General features: G+C 42.4%; 1 protein-coding gene across 1 annotated transcript in view; it reads left to right on the plus strand.

The window, feature by feature from the left end:
- The first annotated feature begins 14,820 nt into the window (after positions 1–14,820).
- NLRC3 (NLR family CARD domain containing 3) overlaps positions 14,821–21,871 on the plus strand; it is a 425,619-nt gene continuing 418,568 nt past the window's right edge. The window contains exon 1 of the mRNA XM_069646866.1: positions 14,821–15,077. Coding sequence (XP_069502967.1) covers positions 14,894–15,077 — 184 coding nt within the window. The 5' untranslated portion in view covers positions 14,821–14,893. The remainder of the gene's footprint in view (positions 15,078–21,871) is intronic.

Genomic DNA, 21,871 nt, shown 5'->3' on the forward strand with positions numbered 1-21,871 from the left:
AGAGATTAAAGAGTCCCATAGAGTACCCATTGGAATTCATTGGGAGTAGCTTTTTGCCAAAAAGGGGGGAAAACGGGGAACAATTAAAAAATAAAATTATGGTGCAAACAACTTCAAACATACAGCTCGAACAGCAACAAATGAGTAGCGAACAAGTAAGCTTAGAGAGTTTAAATAATATGCAAGAGAATTCAGAGTAAGACCGGTAGCCAGAGCCGGCGCTGGACCATATTGGCGCTACTTCTACATCTCCAACTGACTTCCTGCATGCTCCTAAAAAGACTGACTGTGTGAATGTGGATCTGGGTTTATTTCTAAAATGCCCGATATATATTAGGGTTGAAATAGGTGCTACCACGGTGTCTCCTGAAAATATTTTACAAAAGGGAACTCCATCTTATCAAGAGAACAATGAAAAACTGGCAATCCAAGTCAAAAACCTCCAAACACCTAGTAACACTATGAAAACAAAGTTCCCTGTTAAGAGTTCTTCAGAGTCAGACTTATCTGAGACTATGGAAACTGACTTCGGGAACACTGGGATGGGTGGCCCCTCTGATGAGCTATGTCTCTCTTTTTCAGAAACATCTAACTTGAACGTATACAATTTTGGGAGACATGATTCAAGTAATAGACCCCAGGCAAAAGAAGTGCTCCGGAATCAATGGAAACCTGTGACATTAGCCTCAGACATGCTGTTATCAAATCAAAGGTTTTTTTCAAAATCAGGACTATGAACACAAAGGAAATAAGGTGATTGCGCAGCCAGGAGCTCCTAAGACAACACCATCTAGAGCATTCCTAGAAAAATGCAACTCCACCAATCCTTGAAGAAGCAGGTGGATAGTGGGGCCTTAGTGATGGAAAACAGGAGCGACTTGGTGCAAACACAGACCTCTTCGACAAATGTGTCTGTCATTTCCAGTAGTAACATCTTGGCTTCACAAAACCCACAAGGACCAATAGAGTGCGACTCCAATAGAAAACATCTTGATGAAACATCCTTAGCAGACAAAGATCTAATGGTAGCTTTGGAGTCTACTAGTATGCAACAAACATCTGATAAAAAGACTGCAGCAATTAATACTGACTTGCTTACTTTAACCTTAACACCGTACATGAAACTCCATGAAACACTCAACAATCAAGTTAGGGGTCAATCGACCATAATTGCAATGCTCCATTAAAAGCTTTTTTTAATCAAAGGCTTTGTAACAGCTATATAAACTAATCTTGACAAAAGCGAGGAAAAAATCTCTAACATTCTAAATAGCATAATTGACTCAGTCATGAAGGACAAAAACAAAAGAAAAAAATAAACTGAGAAAATTGATTCAACACTTCAGGATCTGGATAAAGTACAGAGAGGGTTCAAGGATGTAGCAAATGAGACTTCTGAGATATGGAATCCTCCAAACATAGAAGACAAGTCTATGAGCAAACCTGTAATGTTCAATAAAGGAAAGGAGGATCCCAAAAACATACAAGGAGAAATGGAAACGGAAACAACAACTGTGGAAGACGGTCCAGATCACTCCAGAGCAATAACAGGATCAGTAAAACCGCCCTTGCCTTTTAATCATGATGAAATACATGTACTTGTTTGTCCAGATGAAGAAGTGGAGGTCGTTCAAGCTGATTGTCCCTCACAGAACCAAAATAACAAAAAACAACTCAATTTTACCAACTGGGAATACGGAGGAACGAGATCATGGTGCGCCAAAGAAAAGGAAATACAAAATCTTTATAAGGATGAACGAAGTGGAAAGAAAACAAAATTACCCGTATACAAATAGACAGCTTTTAAAAGCTTCACTGACAAAACAAGAAAACAACAATAATTACAGAACACCATCAATAAGTCCCTGAACAGAATTAAGACTACTGAAAATCAAATACACTTCGTAAAAAGTAAAGAGATCAGTAGTCCAGGAACAAATGCCCTAGTCGGTGACGCTATTCTGGGGACGTCATCTTCTACTAAGAACCTTCAAACTGATGATTTGTGTAGAGGCAAGGGCCACCAGAAGAAGGACACAAAGGAATATGTTGGAAACAATGACATAGAGGAACTTTTAGACCTATCTACTTATTCTATTACAGAAGAAGGGGAATCGGAAGGTGAGGAAGAAGTAACAGACTATCAATTAAGAAAGACTGTTCATATACAGGTCACTTCAGACCGTGACGAGGAAAGTTGTTTTGATGACTCCTCGGTTGAAGATGTTACGGAGATCGAATCAACAAATCAAGCTGACATTACTTTGCCTGAAAAGGCGAGGACTATCTATTCCTTTTAAACGGAGAACCCGGGAACAAAATATAGCAGAGGAAGAACTTCCTGCCTCTCCCTCTGTAAGAACAGTCTTCTTTAAATCAGCCAAGATCCAAAAAAATAAGGCAGTGTCCGGAAAAACTTTAGCGTTTGAAAGCACCACGGAAACCTGAGCCCCTTGAGTCTGACTCAGAAGTGGATGATCTTTCAATTAAGTTTGTACCCCTACTAGCAAGAGACCTGCAGCGACATACTATGAGAAAGAAACAAGTGAATGATGAAATCAACACACAAGAAGATGAATTACCATCAAAATGTGTGCCTATAAAACCAAGAGCATGTATAAAAAAAAAATTACTCCTTTCTTAACAATGGGTGAAAAAGGAACTAATATTAACAAAAGACACACAAATTTCTCTGAGGAGGAGAAAGGGACTAATAGAAATGAAAGTCCTGCATGCAAAGACAATTTCACCTACTGGCTACTTTTAGAAAATGTACATAGAAGAAAAGACAGGCTGGTGTTAAATCGAACCAATATATTGCACTTATTCCACTGTTTCTCGAGATTGAGAAATATTGACTCTGGTGACTTCCATCTGATTGAATTTCCGGAGGAGGAGAGAGTGGATAAAGCTATAATTTATGTCGCTTCTAAAGACAAAAAAATCAGAATTATGGAAGTAGCTGGAAAACTAATACCCATGGGGTTTGAGCTGGTTGAATATGACACCGAAGAAACACAAGTGGCAAAACATAAAGAGACCTATCACTGGACGTCCAAGACATCTAAAAGCTTTGGACCCCATCCTTTGGATTCTGAATACTGCCAGAGGGAGACGGAACAGAGGGACAAAGAATACCCTTTGGGTACAAGAAATTTAAAAAGAACAGTGGAAAACAGAATAAAGAACTGTGAAATAGAAGGGAGGAGACATCAAGACAGAAATAAAAAAGTCAAATATGAAAATTGGTCATGGTTGGCAGGGAAATTGGTCGGTGGACATCTGACTTCATAGCCAAAGGTAGTTAGAGTACTAACACATGAGACTACATGGCACAAAAATGTCTCTGTCACTTCTTGGAATACGCGAGGATTCGCAAATTTATTTGGCACTGGTGACTTGAACTTTAACCTCTTTGAAATAATGTGTCATCAAGAGACATAGCTGTCAGAGGCCCCCTTATTAGACGGTTATGATGTATATATCAACCCTGCAGTAAAAGGTAACAAGGGACGCCCGATGGCAGGCCTCTTAATCGCCCTAAAAAACATCACAAAACTTAAAGTGGACAAAGAGTTTCACCCGTCACCTTGGATCTTAGCTCTCCTAATTTCAACAGGTCTGAAATAGCGAAACATGCTGAGGAACCTATTATTGATCAACCTTTACTGGAACCCGGTGAGAACTAGGGGTGATGAGTATGTTACAGCAGCACTGGATACCATCGATAGTGAGAGGGGCGTGACTCCAAATATTTGAAATCCTTATCTGTGGTGATCTGAACATACATTGTTTTGATGAGAAAGCTAAAATCATATCTAATCGACCATTAAACTCTTCTCCACAAATAGCTAGAGGATTCATCTGGAGAGATGAGATGAACGAAAGAAACATCTACATGGCTAATGGTCACATACAGGGAGATATTCTGGCAAAACCTACATGGAAAAGAGGCACAGAACAACAAATCCTGTACTACCTGTTTGCCTCAGAGAACTTGTATGGGAACTTGACAGATTTCATGGTGAGGACGTCGGATAAGAGCGACCCGGAGACAATCGGCATCTGGCCCTTTTTGAATCAGACCTTGCCGGTACCCAACCTATATGTGCAACCTGGACACAATAGACTCGCAATCGAGGAGGACATTGAGACTGGGGTTGAAGAGCCCAGTAGACTGGAAACCTATAAAGAAATACCGGGGGGCAATTCTAAACGTGCTTTAAACACAAGCATGCATTTGACATTGATATTATGCTGAGAAAAAATATCTTAAAATGGCTCTGTCTAGAGCTAAGAACGAATGTAGGGACCTGAAAACAGCCAGGCAATTGTAGCAACAATATCAAAACTGGCTGGAGAATCACAGATGGCTCCTGCATCAAAGAGACCCACAAAAGATGTTGGGCCTAATTGCAACGAAGAATACTACTGGGATATGGAAAATACTAAATAATCTGAACGCACCACAAAACTCTGTAACACTGAAAGGAATCCTCATAGTAGTTTGGAAGAAGCACTTTGAAACACTGTTTAGTTCCAATGGTGTTGTGGTGACCATGCCCTGTCTATCTACCATACCCTGGTCATTCTCGACAGAGAATTTGGAAATTAGGGCCCTGATGTTATCAGCAAGTAACTCAAGAGCCTCGGGACCTGATGGCCTCTCAAACTACAAACGTAAAGAGGATCCAGACGGATGGACAGAGACCATGTATTCCTTGTTTGCAAAAATAAAGAGAACCAAGCAGATTCCTGTATCATGGAGTTCTTCGATAGTTGTACCCATATTCAAGAAGGGCGATAGGTCAGAACCATCTAACTACAGACCTATCGCCCTTCTTGATGTTATGGGCAAGATCTTTGGTGTCTTAATCTTGCAGGCCCTTAACTCTTGGAGTATGGGCTTTGGTCACTTCGATAAAAGGCAGGTTTCAAAAAGGGAATAGGAACCTCCATCAACCTTTTTTTGATCAATCAAATCAAGACCAGCGTAAAAAAGCGCAATCAAAGATGAAGGTACATATGGCATCAGTAGATCTCACAGAAGCGTTTGACGTGATTGAGAGACCGAAATGATGGGCCAAGTTGAAAAAAAAATGATACTGCCTAGAGGACCTGAGAGAAGCACTATTGGTTCTACACAATGGGCCTCATTACGGCCCAGGCGGAGGACCATGGTGCTATTAGCACCATGGTCCATGCCGGTGTCCGCCATGGCGGAATGGGGAATTACCACCCCATTCCGAGGTTGGTGGGGCGGTAATTCCCCATGCCGCCATGGCCCTTTCCCATTCCCATTTTTGCCCCATAGGGCTCAATGGGAATGGGGAAGGCGCTAATAACGGTACCGCAAATTGCGGTACCGTTATTAGCACCAAAGTCCCTTTGCGGGTCCCTATTTTAACGGCTGGAAAAACCAGCTGTTAAGGTCGGGTCCCACAAAGGGACCTCGTAATTAGGTGCTAAGTGTTTAACGGTGCTGCAGCCTTTTACGGCGCCGTTAAACACTTAGCGCCTGGGTCGTAATGAGGCCCAATATGTGTGTTAGACTGGATAAGAAAGGTAACCTTACTGAGCCAATAGTAACAGCAAAAGGTCTGAAACAAGGCTCTAGATTGGCCCCTATGCTATTCAACCAATATATCTCAGACATACCCGTAGTCTTTGAACAAATCAGAATGTTTCCTCCTAGGGTTGCAGGAATTGCAGTAGGTCGTCTGCTTTATGCAGACGACATAATTCTGCTCGACCAAACTAAGGTAGGTTTACAGAGGCAGTTGGATGATTTAGATGAAAATAACCTAAAAATAAATGTTGCAAAAACAAAAATCCTCACATTCTCTGGGAAAATTGCCCATAAACCTTCTGGGAAACAAGCATGGTTTTTTAAAGGAGAACAAATTGCAGAAGTGTTAAGTCTTGTGTACTTGGAAATCTGTATCAATAACAGTGCGGTATAAGCACCACAAGAGACCAGACTAAGACTGAAAATGAGAAATCTTACATCTCAAGGAAAAATAATTATGAAGAAATATTGTAAGTTGACCCTACAACCGGTCATTGACTTTTATACCATGAAGGTTGTGCCGATCATAACTTATGGCTCTGAAACCTCGCCATTGCTTCCGAAGGATCTGTGGCCGAAATTGGAGAGTGTTTACTGGAGAGGGGTGTTGGGTCTCCCGTTATGCACTCCTATTGACTTGGTGCGAGAAGAATTGGGAATTAACTCACTCTGGTCAATTGTGAAATGGAAAACATGGCCTTTTTTCGTAAATGCCTCTTGAACAATCGAGAAGGAGGCTTTAAGGTTTTGAATCAGGTGCTCCAACAAGAAGTTGATTCGAGGGTAAACACTTGGAAAAACTGCTGCCTGTCTATTTTGAAAGAACTAAACACCTCAGAAGAGACCCTCAAAACCAATCCTGTCAAAGTTTTTTTTTTGACAACTTTCTTTAAAATGTTATCAAAAGACATATATCATTCCAAAACAATAGATATGATAAACAATAACATTTCTAATAAAACAGAATAGTATTACATAAGTCAATACAAATAGAACAGGATCAATAAGCAAAATCATTCAAATATCTCCACTAAATATAACAATCAGAATTTGAAATGACAAATAGTCAAAAATCAGAGGAAAATAAGAAAAAAAAACACAAAACACAACACAAGACAAACATAACAAATGCTATAACAAATTAACCACTCTAAAGTCAATTAAAAAACAAACCAGAGCCTATTAGCACTTATCTCAAGCATATAGCTCATTAAAAGCATTCCATTGCTCCTTATAAAATTCTTCTCTATTTAAATTATAATACTTAATCTTTTCAAACCTTGAAAGCAACTGCACCTGCAATAACCATTCATCAATACAAGGCTTTTTCCTCGTTTTCCAGAGGCGCAAAATTTGCTGAGTCGCCATCAGAAACACTTTAGTAGCCCAACACACAGTCGCATAACTCAAATGACGAGTGCCAATTGGTGATTTCAGAAGTACCGTCGGCGGTGTCCTTGGAAAAGATATGTTCCAAACCAAATCAACTCTATCCAAAACATCACTCCAAAAATCCTTAACCCTCAAACACTCCCATAACATGTAGAGCATAGTGCCTTCATCCTTAGAGCAACTCCAGCATTTATTATCTTCCCTTAAACCAAATCTATGCATTCTAACCAGAGTCCAAAAAAGACGTCCCAGAATACTCTGTTGAATATACCGTAGATTCAGATCAATCTTCATTCTAACTGGGACTTTCCATAGACCTTCCCAATCCTTCATAGAAATGTCCCCACCCAATTCATCACACCACACAAGACGTAAAGCATTCCATGAAGATCTGATCTTTTCCTCTTCTGGGAACAATTTCAAATAGCTAGACACTTCACGAGGAGCAACTACAATAAAACTACACCTTTCCGGTCTTTGTAACAAAGGATCATTAAGCATTAATAATCTCTCAGAAAGCAAATCTTTCAATAAATTAAACTTCATCTTTAGAGACTCAAATGATACCAAATCCTCTTCACCCCAGACATCTCTTATAAGTAATACACCTTTATTCATCCAACTCCTCCAACACAACATTATGTTATTGATTTGTAACCCTGGATTCTGCCAAATGGAGGCTTCCTCATAGAAATAAAGCCCCTGTCCCCCACCTACAATCAATGATGTGACTGCATCTTTGGTAGCAAGCACAGTCTGCAAATTACTGACCGATTTAGGTAATTTACCAAGAGAGTACAGAGGTTCAATATGGAAGGGTCTCATCTTAAACTCTTCAATCTGAGCCCAAACTGGAATTTCTGACTCATTCATTGAGAAATAGGATATTGATTTTTTTCATCCAAAAACTTTTGTAGTCATTTTCAATGATAGGGTAATGATGTACACTTTGAATCATTAAATATCTGGGTATCCTAGGTTTCTTCGAAACTCCCCATAAGAACTCCTGAAAAACCCAATCTACACGACCCAGAACTTTTTTTGTAAACTTTAAAGGTAAAGATTGAACAATGTATAGAACCTTAGGTAAGAGCACCATTTTGATAGCATTAACCTTGGCCCAGATAGATGGATAATGAGAGCCTACTCCATTTACGGATAATGCTTCTCATGTTTTCCAAAACTTTATCAATATTGAACCCAGCCATACCTTTCATGTCTCTAGACAGAAATACTCCTAAATATTTCACCTGACAATTTTCCCAACTTTTGGATTTGGACTGGATCTACACTAGAGATAACATGCAATCTCTAAAGTTGTATGGCCAGAAAGACCATAACTTTAGGGCAAGAGGAAATTCCAAGAGTATTTGAAAAAATTCATATGCAGCAGGCGCAGAAGAGAGTTCATGAGTTTGCAGATGAATTTAATGCCTACTAAAGAAGTATTGGAAGCAAGAAAACCGAGAGACTAGAGAAACTATCCATGTAGGTGCTGTGGAGAGCAAAGTGAAACTCTACAACACCTGATTATGTTTTGCCCTACTTTAAACATCCAGGGGAACAGATGGATGGCCAAAGTTGTTCCGAAATTCATAATTAGAACAGTAGCCGATTGGTGGGCTGCAATCCTTTCTGGAGACAGTAATTCGCTGACTATAGCTGTCCAGGGTTTTCTGAAAGAACTACTCATGTGGACAGATGAGGTATACATAACCACTGGCGGAAATAACATCATACCTCATTAAGGACGAATTACCTTTTCACTCTTGAACTTTAATTGCTTCCTTGCTTCTTGTGTTTTTAAGTGTTGTCTTTCTTCCTTTCTCTAAAAGGTTTAAATGTTTGTTAAAATGATTCTTGTGTTTATTTCTTTTTACTTTCTTTCTGTTTTAGAATGTTGTTTTTTTGCAAAAAAAAGCTTAAGGTTTTTCAACTGTAAAACCAAATGCTAATAAAAAAAAAAATCTACCCTAGTTTCACTGCCACAAACCATGTGGAACCATACTGCCACTCAAGCCTCTGGTACGTCTAGCCTGCACTCTTCAACACCACAGGTTTTGTATCTGCCTTTATCTCTAGCAACTAAATCCATCTTTTTTGGGCAGAACAAAGTGCTATGAAGTTGATAAAATGTTAGAAATGTGCTACACATGACGGATATATACATGCAAATATCAAATGTATTAATTACTGCATCTTTTTTTATATTGAGGGGGGGAGACCCCTGCCACCCCTCCCCCCGAAACCCCCTACCTTAACTATTACTCTTACCCCACCCCTATATTTTTGGAAAATTTCGAAAAGAAATCAGTAAAAGATGCAGTCATTTCTCAATTCGTTATTTAATTTTCAACTATTTTTGCAGAAACATCCAAGACCACTTTATATTACATTCACATTACATTTAATTGCGACAAGGAAGAGAAGAAAGGTGGGTGACATTTCTTTCAGGGCACCCTGTGCTGTGATCTCTTAATTGAAGGGAGGAACCCTAGAAGTTCTTTGTCTCACTGGGGCAAACCAGAGGTACCCCACTCAGTGGCTAGTTTTGGAGGTAACTCTAAGGTTCCCTCACTTGGGGCTAATAGTGGGGGAATGCCTGAGAATCCATATCAAAGGGATAACACTGGATGCAACTCCAAGTATCTGCCAAACAGGGGCTAGTAAAAGAGTTGACTTTCTGGTTCTTGGGGGGGATTACTTATTATCAAAATTCCAGTTCTTCACACACTCACAACCCATAAAGACTTACTTTAGGGATCAAATCTTGAGTTCATGCCACAGTCTCTTCTGTCTGGAGTTCTTACAATAGTCTAAAAGTAGAGCATTATTACCCTTTGGAACGCATATCACCCATCAGTTGAATTGCATCAAAAATAAGCGTTGGACTTGAAAACGCAGTATATGTTAAGAATATGGGTGTGTCCTGTGCTTCTTTGTATTGCCAATGCCGCTGGAAAAATTCCCTTCATTATAATCTATCAAAGAAACATGTTAGGTGACTTAATGGAACTGACACACGTCACCGAGGACCATTGGTTGTGGGTTTTGAATATCAATGCAAGAAACTGGTGTAGTGTTACTGGCCAAACGTCACACTTGTATGATGTCTACTGATGCAGAAATTGGATGTATTGTCCCTGTTTGATATTAGAGTATATGTAGACAGAATAGAAGATACAAATTAGTCATCATAAACTTTTGTTGCAGAAATTCAATATTGGCAGGCATTCGATCAGAGGGTGTTTTTATATATATTTTGAACTGGCCTCACCAATGATTAGATGAAACTGATGGGTGATATGTGTTCCAAAAGGCAATAATGTTGCGCTATTAGAGTATTGTAGCCAGATGATTCCCTTTGGTTCCTATCGATTGTGTAATAGGTGCTGGGCCATCCCCATGAAGTAGTATATGCCCTTACAATTGGGCCTTTGTGACCTCCAGTTTCATCGTCGGTAACCCCTATTCTGGGGCTTCCTCTTCCTAGAACACTTTTAGCATCCAACTCCATATTTGCTGTCTCCCGTGTGCTGCGCCTCACATGTTGCCAGCTCCATGGCCTCCTCCAGTACTAGCAATTCCTCCACCAACTCTTCCATTTGTGTGTGAGACCTTTGACCCTCATGTCTAATGGATGACCCAGAGGAGGAGATTCCCTCCTTGGCCAGTCATTCCATGAAAGGATGATAGACTGGTTAGACTTTCTAGATATTCCTTTCCGGAAAAGCCTCAATTTGAATTGGGGTCCTGCCATGCGTCCTTTCCTTTCCACTTAATGGACATATTACTCAGGGAGCCTCCTTCAAAGGGAAGTTTTGGCTGAAGCACAGAAGGTCTGGCAAAAGTCACATTTGTCCCTATTACCAGCAAGACATTGGACTGGCCTTTTACCTTTTGAGATGTGGCAAATCCGAACATTTGGAAGGAGCTGACACATTTCCAACAGTTCCTTCTATATGACAAACACACACAGTTTTAAACGTGCTTGTTGGCAGCTAGGCATGGGGGCAGGGTAATCTAGAATCAGATGCTCATCATGTGAACACATTGATCCAAGGGTATGTCATTGTTAGTGGACATTAGAAAGCTTATGTCTATGTGTGCCTTACAATTTAGTCAGGAGGGCCAAGATTTTTCCTTGATCTTGCCCTTGGAAGGAATTGATCATTTCCACAGTACCACAGGCTATAAAATAATATGGTGGAAAACAATGCATGAAGCCGGCCCAGTCCTTAGCAGTGTCTAGAACAGCCACTGCTAAAACATTGTAGGGGCCACCCCAAAGACAGCAGTTTCATTCCGCCTCATTCATATGCTTTTGTTGCTTCCAAAACAGGCATAAATGACATCCCCCCCAAGATATCTACTAGCACCCGTAGCTGCAAGGAGCAACATGAGGGCATTACACCCTTCTTCTCTCAGTCCTCTTCTGCTGCCTATTTGGCTACCTTGAACTTTAACAAGTGACTTGGGGGCCCATACACATGACAACCCGGTGGTAGGAAGAGGATTGCCATTTACCTGGGGGCTTTCAGCACCACACAAAGGGAGACTTGGGACCTGTCAGTGACAGCCAAGAATTCCTTCTGCCATTGCTGCTCTTTCTTCTCACCCCCGTTTCCTACAGGTCACAAACCTGCTGGAAATGAAAGCACTGGAACAGGTGCCCAGCAGTAATAGGAATAGTGTTTCTTTTCATTTGTTTTTATAGTGGTGCCCAAACTAAACTTGGCCGGCCTGAACACCCTTCTCAACTATTCATAATTTAACCTTCCAGTCCTTAGGGAAAGGGACAATGTGATTATCCTTGCACTGATGTGTTCAGCCCTTCACCAGCGGGATTGGATTGGTGGAGTGGATCAGAAGGATGCCTAACTTCATATTCCGATCTGGAGAGAGCATTGGTGCTTATTCCTCTCTTTGCTTGGCAACATGCAGTTTCAGTACCTGGTGCTAACCTTTGAGCTCAGCTATGCACCCCAGTTGTTTTGCAGCGGTCATCTCCCACCTGTGCCTAAATTGCAGTCCATGTGTACTGCTACTTGGGCGGCTAGCTGGTGCAAGCTCTCACTCGCCAGGAGGCTACATCCTCCACCATCTTCATGTAGACTTTGGCCTCTTAGGTCCTGACATTTATGGGCTTCAACTGCAAGCGGATGGTCAGGTTTTTCCAACTCCAGGAAGTGTGGCAGATATCCAGATAACCTGCATTTTTTAAATATCCCACAGCAGTGGAACAGCTTGCTGGTTTGAGAGGCTCTTATGTCTGCTGACTTCATGTGAGTTGGAGGCCCCTCATACTCACCTCAAAATGTTCTGACTTCACCTTCATATAGCGTCCTTAAGGTCACTGACTGAACATCCACAGTCTAGGGTTCTTTCTAGCTCTGGAGTTCCAATCAGACTTGCACTGGTGCTATCAGGATAAACCTGCCAGGTCAGGGCGGGGGTGTCCTTAATTAAGAGGCATCCTTCCTCCACAATTACTATATATTTATCCACCTTGATTTGATAATCACCCTATGAAATCTCTAAGTCCATGCTTATGGCCCTCACAGGACAGGCAAGATCACATAACTTGCTGTAAATTTGCGTTATCTTTCTGTCTTTGAAAGCCTTTCTCCCAAACATTGCTGGGCGGGACGGTGTAGTTCTGATGGACCATACCTCTGCCATATATTATCTTAAAAGCACATGGATTCTTGAAATTGGTGTTCCTGCCAATTCAACACAACATTCTTCATTCTTTCCATTTCCAAATATTTGGATCTACTCAGCCCTCTTTTGGGATCCAACATGAGTGGGAGCACCAGCTGTAAGTAGTGCTCTGCTTCTTTCAGGAGTGGGGATTTCCCTTAGTGTTCTTATTTACAGTACCTCTCTCCTCATTAGCAAATGTCCCTTTTTATCCCCCTGTCTGGGCAGGGGCCACTAGTCACTGGATATCTCATGGGACAGCAGGAATAACTATGGCTTTAACCCAGCCCAAATCAAGCACAAAACAATGTAAACGTTTCCAAAAACAACAGCTTTCTCTATGATCCTCACCAACTTATGCTGGCCAGCCAGGTTCTGGTTCTCGGATCTGATGAATCAAGAAACAATTAATCCCATTCGTCTTACCCAAATAAAATGGATCTTATCCACCAGCGGGAGTGGGGTGTAGATCCTTCATCCCTCCCATCAATTACATGTAAATGATCAATGTGTCATTGAGTCATTGATACCCAAATGATAGTTGGGTTCTCAATATCACCTTGCTCTTTAAAAACACAATAAAGTGCTCTCAGGCCAATAAAGGGTGGAGCTTACATACTGTGTGTCAGTGTGACTGCCCCGGAAATTCTGAGGTACAGGAGTAATTAGGTGAGTTTCTTCTACGGGTGCATCGAGAAGGGCGATAACCTTTTAGTCTTTGGTCCTAGTCTTGGGTCTGTGGGTTTGTATCTACAACCTCCAGCTCGATTCATGTTGAATTATCGTGTCCATTTATGGGTACATAAGACTATAGAAGAGTCCTCTCTTCTCTCTCTCTGTCAAGCCTGGTGGTGAAAAGTCATTTTTGAGGTCCTAAGCCATATCTATTCCACTTGGAAGAGGACACATCCTTCCTGAACCTTAACGTGGAATTTCAAATCCATGGACACTTCGGACATCAAGCTGGTGTTCTGGAAGACAGCTTTTCCGGAGCAGTCACACTGACACACAGTATGTAAGCTCCACCCTTTATTGGCCTGAGAGCACTTTATTGTGTTTTAAAAGAGCAAGGTGATATTGAGAACCCAACTGTCATTTGTTCTAGAAATACTGTCCCAATTTCATCTGAGTAAATGCTCTAAGGGCCAGGGTGCCTTCAATTGGTTGTCAGCAACACACTCAATGGAAGGTTATAACCATTACAGCAGCTTGGGAAACTCCATCTGCTTTTGCAAACTACCGCATTGCCACAAGCTCCAGGGACGATGCCCGGGTTGGTCATGTCATTTTACAGAATCGCTTTAGCTAGATTGGGATCAGGTTCGTCCTTCCTCTTGATACTGGTGCTTGGGAATCTTTCAAATGTATGGAGTAGAGACAAGGAGACGAGAGGCAAGACTAAGACCAGGTAACTCACAGTGGTGACCACCAATTCCATAGTCCATTTTCCTCCCAGGCACCCTCCTGCCTTCCCCACTTAAACATAACTGCAAATTGGATCCAGCCTAGGGAGAGTGAAAGGGACTGATAAGAAAATCGACTGAAAAGCCATGGTCGAAGTGTACAAAAAGAAGTAGTGGAGCTATGTTCCCTGCTGGTCTGTCCCCACTCCCCACAAACCACATCACCACGCGCCCTCCCACACACAATACAAATCCCCAAACTCTTGCACCTACTGTTTAAGGGAACGTTCAGTGCAGTGCACTGAAAGTGCAAGCTGCAACGTATTCCTACACTTTTATTTTAAAACGAAACCATTCCGGAACAGTTTCTTTTTAAAATAAAAGTATAGGAGCTGTAAAACATAATTTAAAAAAGTAGAGGAGCACCGCTCCCGACCGCTCCCGCTCACTTCGACCACTGCGAAAAGGTTTCTACCAAAATGGGCAGGAACCTGCTTCACAGTAAAAACAAAAGAAGGACAAATTTTGTGTGCTGGACGTAAAAGGCTGTGGTCCCACCCCATTTAAATAGAACGCTCAAAAGTATGGCGGAAAATGACAATGCACATTAAGTACAATATTCACTATGGCATGTAACTTTTTACTTTTGTCTTTTTTTTTCTTAACTGTATATTGTCTTTAATTTTTTCTTCTTTTTGTTCACTCACTCTTTGCATTGTTACCCTCTGATTTACTCATTACCATTGCAGGTATTTGGATCAACCGATTCCGGAAGCAGCTAGTGAGGTCTGTTTCACCACACTTCCTGGAGGAGATCCTTTGCTACATGAAGAAGTTGGAGTTTTTGAATGCGGAGGAGACAGCGCGGGTACAGAAGGTTAGCTCGTTTGCAGACCAAGTGAAGACTGTCATCGATATGCTGGCCAGCAAGGGAGGCAGTGCTTCAGAGGCCTTGCAAACGTTTATCGAGACTACCAATTCCCAGCTCTACCTACGCTTAACAGTCTATGGTGAGTGAGTGTGGCAGCGAGGCCTGTTATTTTATTGCTTATTGGGAGTTAATTACAGGTGTTTTGATGCACATGGAGTGAGCAGCAATCGCACCTTCGTCAGAACACTAGTGTACTATGTTTCTGGTGTGGAATGACCCGCTCTTGCATGTGAGCTTCCTTTTATTTACTTGTGTGCATCTCTGGCCAGATGTATGGTGCCATTAAGTCCACTTAAAGGGCCCACTCAACCTAATACATTGCTTTACTCACAAATTTACATGAACGTTGTGTTTATATTAAATCCTTTGTGGGTAATTTCATAGTCATGCACCCACCATTGTGTTGGTGTGTTCCTTCTTAGAACATATGAACCTTGCATATTTTCCTCAAACCCTGGAGAAGCCTCCTTAGGTCTGTCGACGCCTGCGTAGTGATAGATCTGTCCATGTCATTTGAAGGCACCGACTCTGAACTCTACCTGCTTTCATCAAGTTGCTAATTTTGGAACTCAGGCTCCACTTTCAGTTTCTTTAACAACGAAATGTACCTGGTTATGGGTGCATGACCTTGTAGTGCAATAACCATAGTCCCTTTTCAGTCAACCACACAAGAGGGATCAGCTTCTAACGGGCTCTGAAACTTTCCTTCTTTCCATGGGTATCAGTCATCCCCCTGAATGGATGACTATCTGCTTCTCCTGATTACTTTGCTATTATTTGTATTTCTTTTTCATTGAATTTCCTTTTGTGATGATAAGGAAGTTCTCCAGCTTGAATGCTTTATTTATTTATTCATTTATAACGCACTGGTAGCCCACAGGCATCGGGGCGCACATGAACACAAGACAACAGCTAAAAGTGTTAGCTGAAAAACAAGATAATAACAGGAACAGTTCCTGGTATATAGGACAAGCAAATATCATAATGATGGGGAACATCCTGTTGATGAATGTGGTATTAGTCTAGAGTTCCTTAAAAAATGATATAGCATTATCTGAGGATCATTTTTCAAGTGTAAAGCTATTGTATCTCTTTCTGCAAAGGTCTCATAAACCTTTCAACTTCTCCATTGGCTTTCAGTCATTAATCTTCTAATGCGTTACTCCAATTTCTCTTAAACATGTTTGCCACTCATGGCCTTGAAATGGAGATCCATTATCAGTTTTGATGACCATGGCAATTCTATTTTCTCTAACACGGTCCGCATGGTGCCTGCCATCAACGATGTGATCACTTAAATCTACTAGCCCACTCCCATTGGCGAGGAGATAATATGAGGAGAGAGTACCATTTGCATGGTACTCGACCTTTCTGGTGACAAACATTTCAATGTGCATGGCTGCCCTTTGGGTGGCTGCCCTGCACCAAAATAAGTGTGCTTATGGTGACATGGACCATTTTACAGAAAGTACTGTTACATATGTTGTCACCCGCCACCATGGGGGTTAGTGCATTTCTCTTAGGTCAAGTATGTAGCATCTCAGGGGTGTGTGGGGAGCGATCCCATGGAGGGTGGCCAAGGAGTGGGCGGGTAACAGGGCGCAGGCGTCATGGTGAGGGGCGTCTCTGATTTGCTGACATTAAGTCAGGTATTGTCAGCAGAGCACACAGCATGATTAGCAGTCAGGCACTCATGTATGAGAGAGGATGGAGAGGAAGAAGAGGATAGAAGATTGAAGTTTGTCGGTGTCATCAGCATTACACTGGGAGTGGGATGCAATGGTGGCGGTTGAGTGGACCAGAGGGGCAAGGTAGCTTTTGGGGAGCCATAGCGATTGAATGGTGCCCTGAGAGACGCCACAGGCGGGGAGTGAGGTGGAGGTGAGGGAAGCGCATTTTTGCACTTGGGGTTGTCGGTCTGACAGGTAGGCGGTCAACCATGCCAGGGCCAAGCCCGTCAGGGCACATTTGATGCATGCATGCATGTGAGAGTGTCACGGCGGCAGATTGCTCGTGATGCATGCCGCCCTTGAGGGTGTGTGCCTCGTGTATATGTTGCTTCTCATGTTGTCAATGTCTGCACATGACCAGTGCTCATGTGGGGATATGTGTGTTTGGATGTTTGGGAGGGCAATGTTTGTGAACCCTTGGCCAATGGTTCATTGGACACTGTATGGGTTGGATGTGGTCTGGTGTCATGCAGTTGGGCCTGTCTCTGTGTGTTGTGCGCTGCATTTGTATGCCTGCTGTGATTGTTTTGGTGTGGCACTTTGTACTCAACACCCTCTCCAGGTGTCCCTCCACCAGCCTCCGCCGCACCCACTCCCTCGAGCCCTTCAAGGTGCAGCACACTGCTGCATTTGTCCTCCCATGGCATGAGTTTAATTTGTGAGGTGGTCCCACCGCCAGGGGCCAGGCATTTGTTACGAAGCGCTGACAGCAGGTTGCGGACCCTCAGGTGGAGGTCATCCCACTTTTTATGGCAGTCATGTACTGTGCGGGGTACAAGTCCCACAGCTGACACCTTCTGCGCAACCTCCTACCAGATGGCAATTTTCCTGAGTTGTGTACTGCGCCGGTAGTCCGTCGCCAACAGCTCACCAGCATGTTCTACAATGCTGTCTGTCAGGATGGTTAGTTGCTGCTCAGAAAAGCAAAGCTCCCGCTGCCGTCTTTCAGGGATCCAAGATGCCATGCCTGCTAGTGAGATACCGGTCTCTGCGTGTTCGTATGGCAACAGGAGCTGGGTGATTATCAATGGATTGTGTTTTCCAAAATGGCCGCCAGCAAACTTTCCGTTCCAGCGATGATGTTGTTTTGGGTGCTGGTCTTTTTGTTGCCATTGTTTGCATGAGTGACAAGCCGTAAACGCTGCCACCGGCATTGTTGCTGGCGGTGCCACCGATTTCACCTGGCGATGACAGAGTTTCTGTCATGCTAGTCTCGCCGTTTTCGGCATGCTCGAATGCGCGCTCCTACGATGGTGTGATATGCTGGTGATTCTGTGGTTACGGTTGCCGCTAACAGTGCCACCGGATCCACAGAATCACTGCCAAATACCGGCTCACTTGTAATGTGGGCCATTACCTTTATTTAAGGCCTGTCTTTGAGGTAATTCCCTTACCGCCAGTGTCTTCAGCCATCTCTCAAAGTCAGGCTGCTGACATGTCACTCTCACAATGGAGTACAACTAGAATACCATAGCCATCTCGTGTCACTGTGAGGCTTGTGCTGAAGAAGGAGAAAATGTTCATTGTGTAAACATGCTCATTTCTTAGTCACCATTCCTGCAAACAATAAATCATGTTACTATACTTATTAACAATAAAGTAAGTCCCTAGCTGAGATTCTAGTATAATACAGCATAATCACCTTCATATGGACATAGATACCTTTGTTTAAACCCCACTAGTTTTATTGAAACCGTTACAATTTGTTTCGTCGGCATCGAGTTGTGGTATTTGAGTTTTTGTATGTTCCACTATATGTTACACGCAGAAAAACGGGCCATTCAACGCGTTTAATGGACACAAAATTAAATATTGTAACAGGCCCCCATAATAAGTGATAAAATGTTCCTTTAATTTTGCTGTAATTTTCTGTGTAGCAGTGCAACAAATGTTCGAAAAACTTGAGGAGTCGAAATTAATTTGTAACTGGTCACTTTCACTAGGAAATATCACAGAAAGTGAGGGTCCCTCATCAGAGTAATCTCTGTAATCACCAGCCCGCAGTCCCTTCATGAGGATTGGTAGAACAAATAACAGATTTACTCTCTCTGTGCTTTGACCTACCTTAGTCTCGGCTGTCCACCCCTCAACGTGGTGGTGGGGGGAGGGGTGATAGCTTGCTTTTGATGTCATATTTGTTTTTTTAAATGCTGAGAATGTATGGCTGCAAATCCTGCTCAATCTGTTAATGTTTCTCAACCCACAGTCAGTTACTGGGTTATTGCCCCCACTTGCAGTCAATCTTTTAGGTTTGTAACCAAAGTTAAAAGTGGTTATTGCCTTTTATGCCTCCCTTCAATTTGTTTTTGGGGCCTTAATCCTGACCACAAGGGAATTCTGAGGAGTTCAACTCTGATTGGGCAGAGGGATTTTAGTCCCAAAGGTCTCGAGATAGTTGCTCCATAGCCTGCCTTCTTACTGTCATTTCCTCCCCAGCAATGTGTAATCGAGGATGTTTGAGGGTGGGCAATAGAACAACTGCAGCATTGTTGTTCAGACACTCTAACAGAACATCATCATATGCCATCCATCCGAATCTTCAGGTCATGAAACACAGTTACAGTCATTTTGGACGTTGGGGCAGGTTAAGATGGATGATCAAAGGAGAACGAGGGAGTATAATTGTGCACGTAATATTAGAATATCATTTAATCTGGATACATTTATGTACAAGAATGATCTCCTCGTGCATTGTCTGAGAACTTCATCTCCAAAGCAACATTCACTACTTTTTACCATATATCTTCTTACACAAACAATGAAGGTGAATTATATGTATGAGTATAATGAGGTCGTCTTACTTTGGAGAGTACTGGGTGGTATGGGAAAGCTTATTCATATATTTTTCGATTACATCCTCTGTGTGTCCACCTAGCCAAGAAGATCTCACATATCCCAGAAACATGGAGGTCAAATAAGAGAATATAATGCAAATATATTTTCCATGAGGTTACTGTGGCCACTGTTATTGTGTGCAGGGTTACAAGCCATGCTCTGTGAGCACAGCCGGCACAGTGCCTGCAGAGAATGCCCATGGGCCACTCTCTGATAGCCATGCGTGCAGTGGTCTTTGTGGCTCGGGCATGCACCCATGCCATACTTTGTAGGTAGGGTCACTGGGCCTGCAGGGCCCTTTCGGCATTGTAGCTAATGACTAAAGTGTGGAATTGAAACGCTAAAAATGCACTGCAAATCTTAGGAAGGCACAGGGAGAAACAAATCAGATTATTCGTTTTTTTGGTTACATTACAAAGGTTTTGGTCAGATGTATTGGCCTTTCCACCAGAACAGCAATCGTGCCTGAGCACTCTCAGCAGAGCCACTGGAGAAGGGCCATGGCCGAAAGTCAGCACACTTCGTAATACTAAAATGTTCCACCGTCATTTTGGATAATGCAGTCCTATTTCCTTTTCAAAAATATCTTTCTGAACATTGTTGCGTTCAATAAACATTTCAAAATGGCCTTGTATTGGTGAAAGGTCTAAGGTGTTTCTATTTGTGGTAATGACATCTGATTTTGAAACCAAATGAGGGTTATTTTTTTTGACTTGTTATTATTTTCCAAGTCAGATACAATATAGCAGTATTGGATCCAACCTTCTCCCGGTAAGCCCTCAAGTCCACCACCTCCAAAAATAGAGCACCTAAAAACAGATTTAGAAGTGTCCATTGTTTTCCTTGCCTGCTGAAAATAGATCGGTTACATGGTCATAGGTGCCTTTAATAGCAATGTTGCTCCTTGGGTTTGGTGCTCACCACACATATATGTGTGCTCACTTTATGCTCATGAAAATCATTGAGAGATCACACCGCAAAACTCTGACTATTAAAGACCTTGCTGGTGAAAGAATGCACAGAAGTGGTCATTCTAAGTACCTCAGTGAATCTATACAAATTCTTAACCGGGAAGGGGTGATCACAGAGTACTCCTTCCAAACCTCTTGTGACAAAATGCCACCCTCAAAGGTGTACTTTCCTTAGGTTATTTGATTTTGTAAGCACAAAGTGTCTACCACATGTACCCCATGTTTCTCTACTATCCTTGACTCCACAACTAGCTGCCTCCTCTCTAAAATGAATTACGCTAACACACAGTTCACCTCTCTCGTTCTATCACCCTGACCCGCACATCAGTGGCTACTGCAGATCCAGACCATTGCAATTTTTACCTAATCTTGGCCTCTCCGTTCCATATAAGCACATACCCAAGTGTCACCACCAACTCCATAGAAACAAAGAGGTACCTAGGACTGTGATACTTCTGGCATGTATCCAACAACACAATAACACTAAAGGGGGCAGTTTATCAGTGAACAGGGTGTTGCCCTAACTCATACATTTTTTAACACAAAGGGCCTCATTCCGAGTATGCCGGTAGGGGGTTAACGGCACTGCTAAGGATGCCGGTGCCGTTAACCCCCTACCGCCACATTCCGAGGTCCCTTAGCGGGTCCCGCCAGGAATGGCTGGTCTGACCAGCCGTTCTTAGCGGAACCCGTTAAGGGACCAGGGAGCAAATAACGGCCCCTATGGGGCTCAAATGGGAATGGGGAATGGTTTTCTGAATGGGGACTTAACGGGTCCTCCAAGGTTGGAATGACTCGGTAAGTGCCCATTCAGAGACATCGCACTCGGACCCGGGTTTGGGGGCAGCCATGGTGCTAATAACACCATGACTACCTCCAAACTCGGAATCACCCCCAAAGGGGCAGAACACAACTGTATAGAAGTTCTCTGCAACATGCTTCTCAGTCACCCGGTGGTCATAGGAGGGACTAATAGATATTCAAAAAGACACAAGGATAGAGTGATTTTCTATCTAAAACTGCCTAATGGTGGGCTAATAATAGAAGGCGCTGATGTGCCGCTTATCTAAAGGTAGACGGTATAAGAAGAAAAAGGTCTATATGGCTTGTCAACTAGATGGCTAAAGTTTCACTTGGTCTGGTGAGCAAAGTTCCAACCTTGCCTTCCTAGACCACTTTAAACGAAGACGGTAAATGAGTGGTACCTATGGCAAAAGATCAGTAGTCTTTTTCAGGATACAAAACATTTTTATTGGCCTATAGACTAACTGGATTTCCCCTTGGATCTCTCTTGTTAAGAAATCTGTGATTATAATGCAACCATAAACACCAATTAT

Source organism: Ambystoma mexicanum, chromosome 2q (genome assembly GCF_040938575.1).
Source record: "Ambystoma mexicanum isolate Mex_15411 chromosome 2q, UKY_AmexF1_1, whole genome shotgun sequence".
NCBI lineage: Eukaryota > Metazoa > Chordata > Amphibia > Caudata > Ambystomatidae > Ambystoma > Ambystoma mexicanum.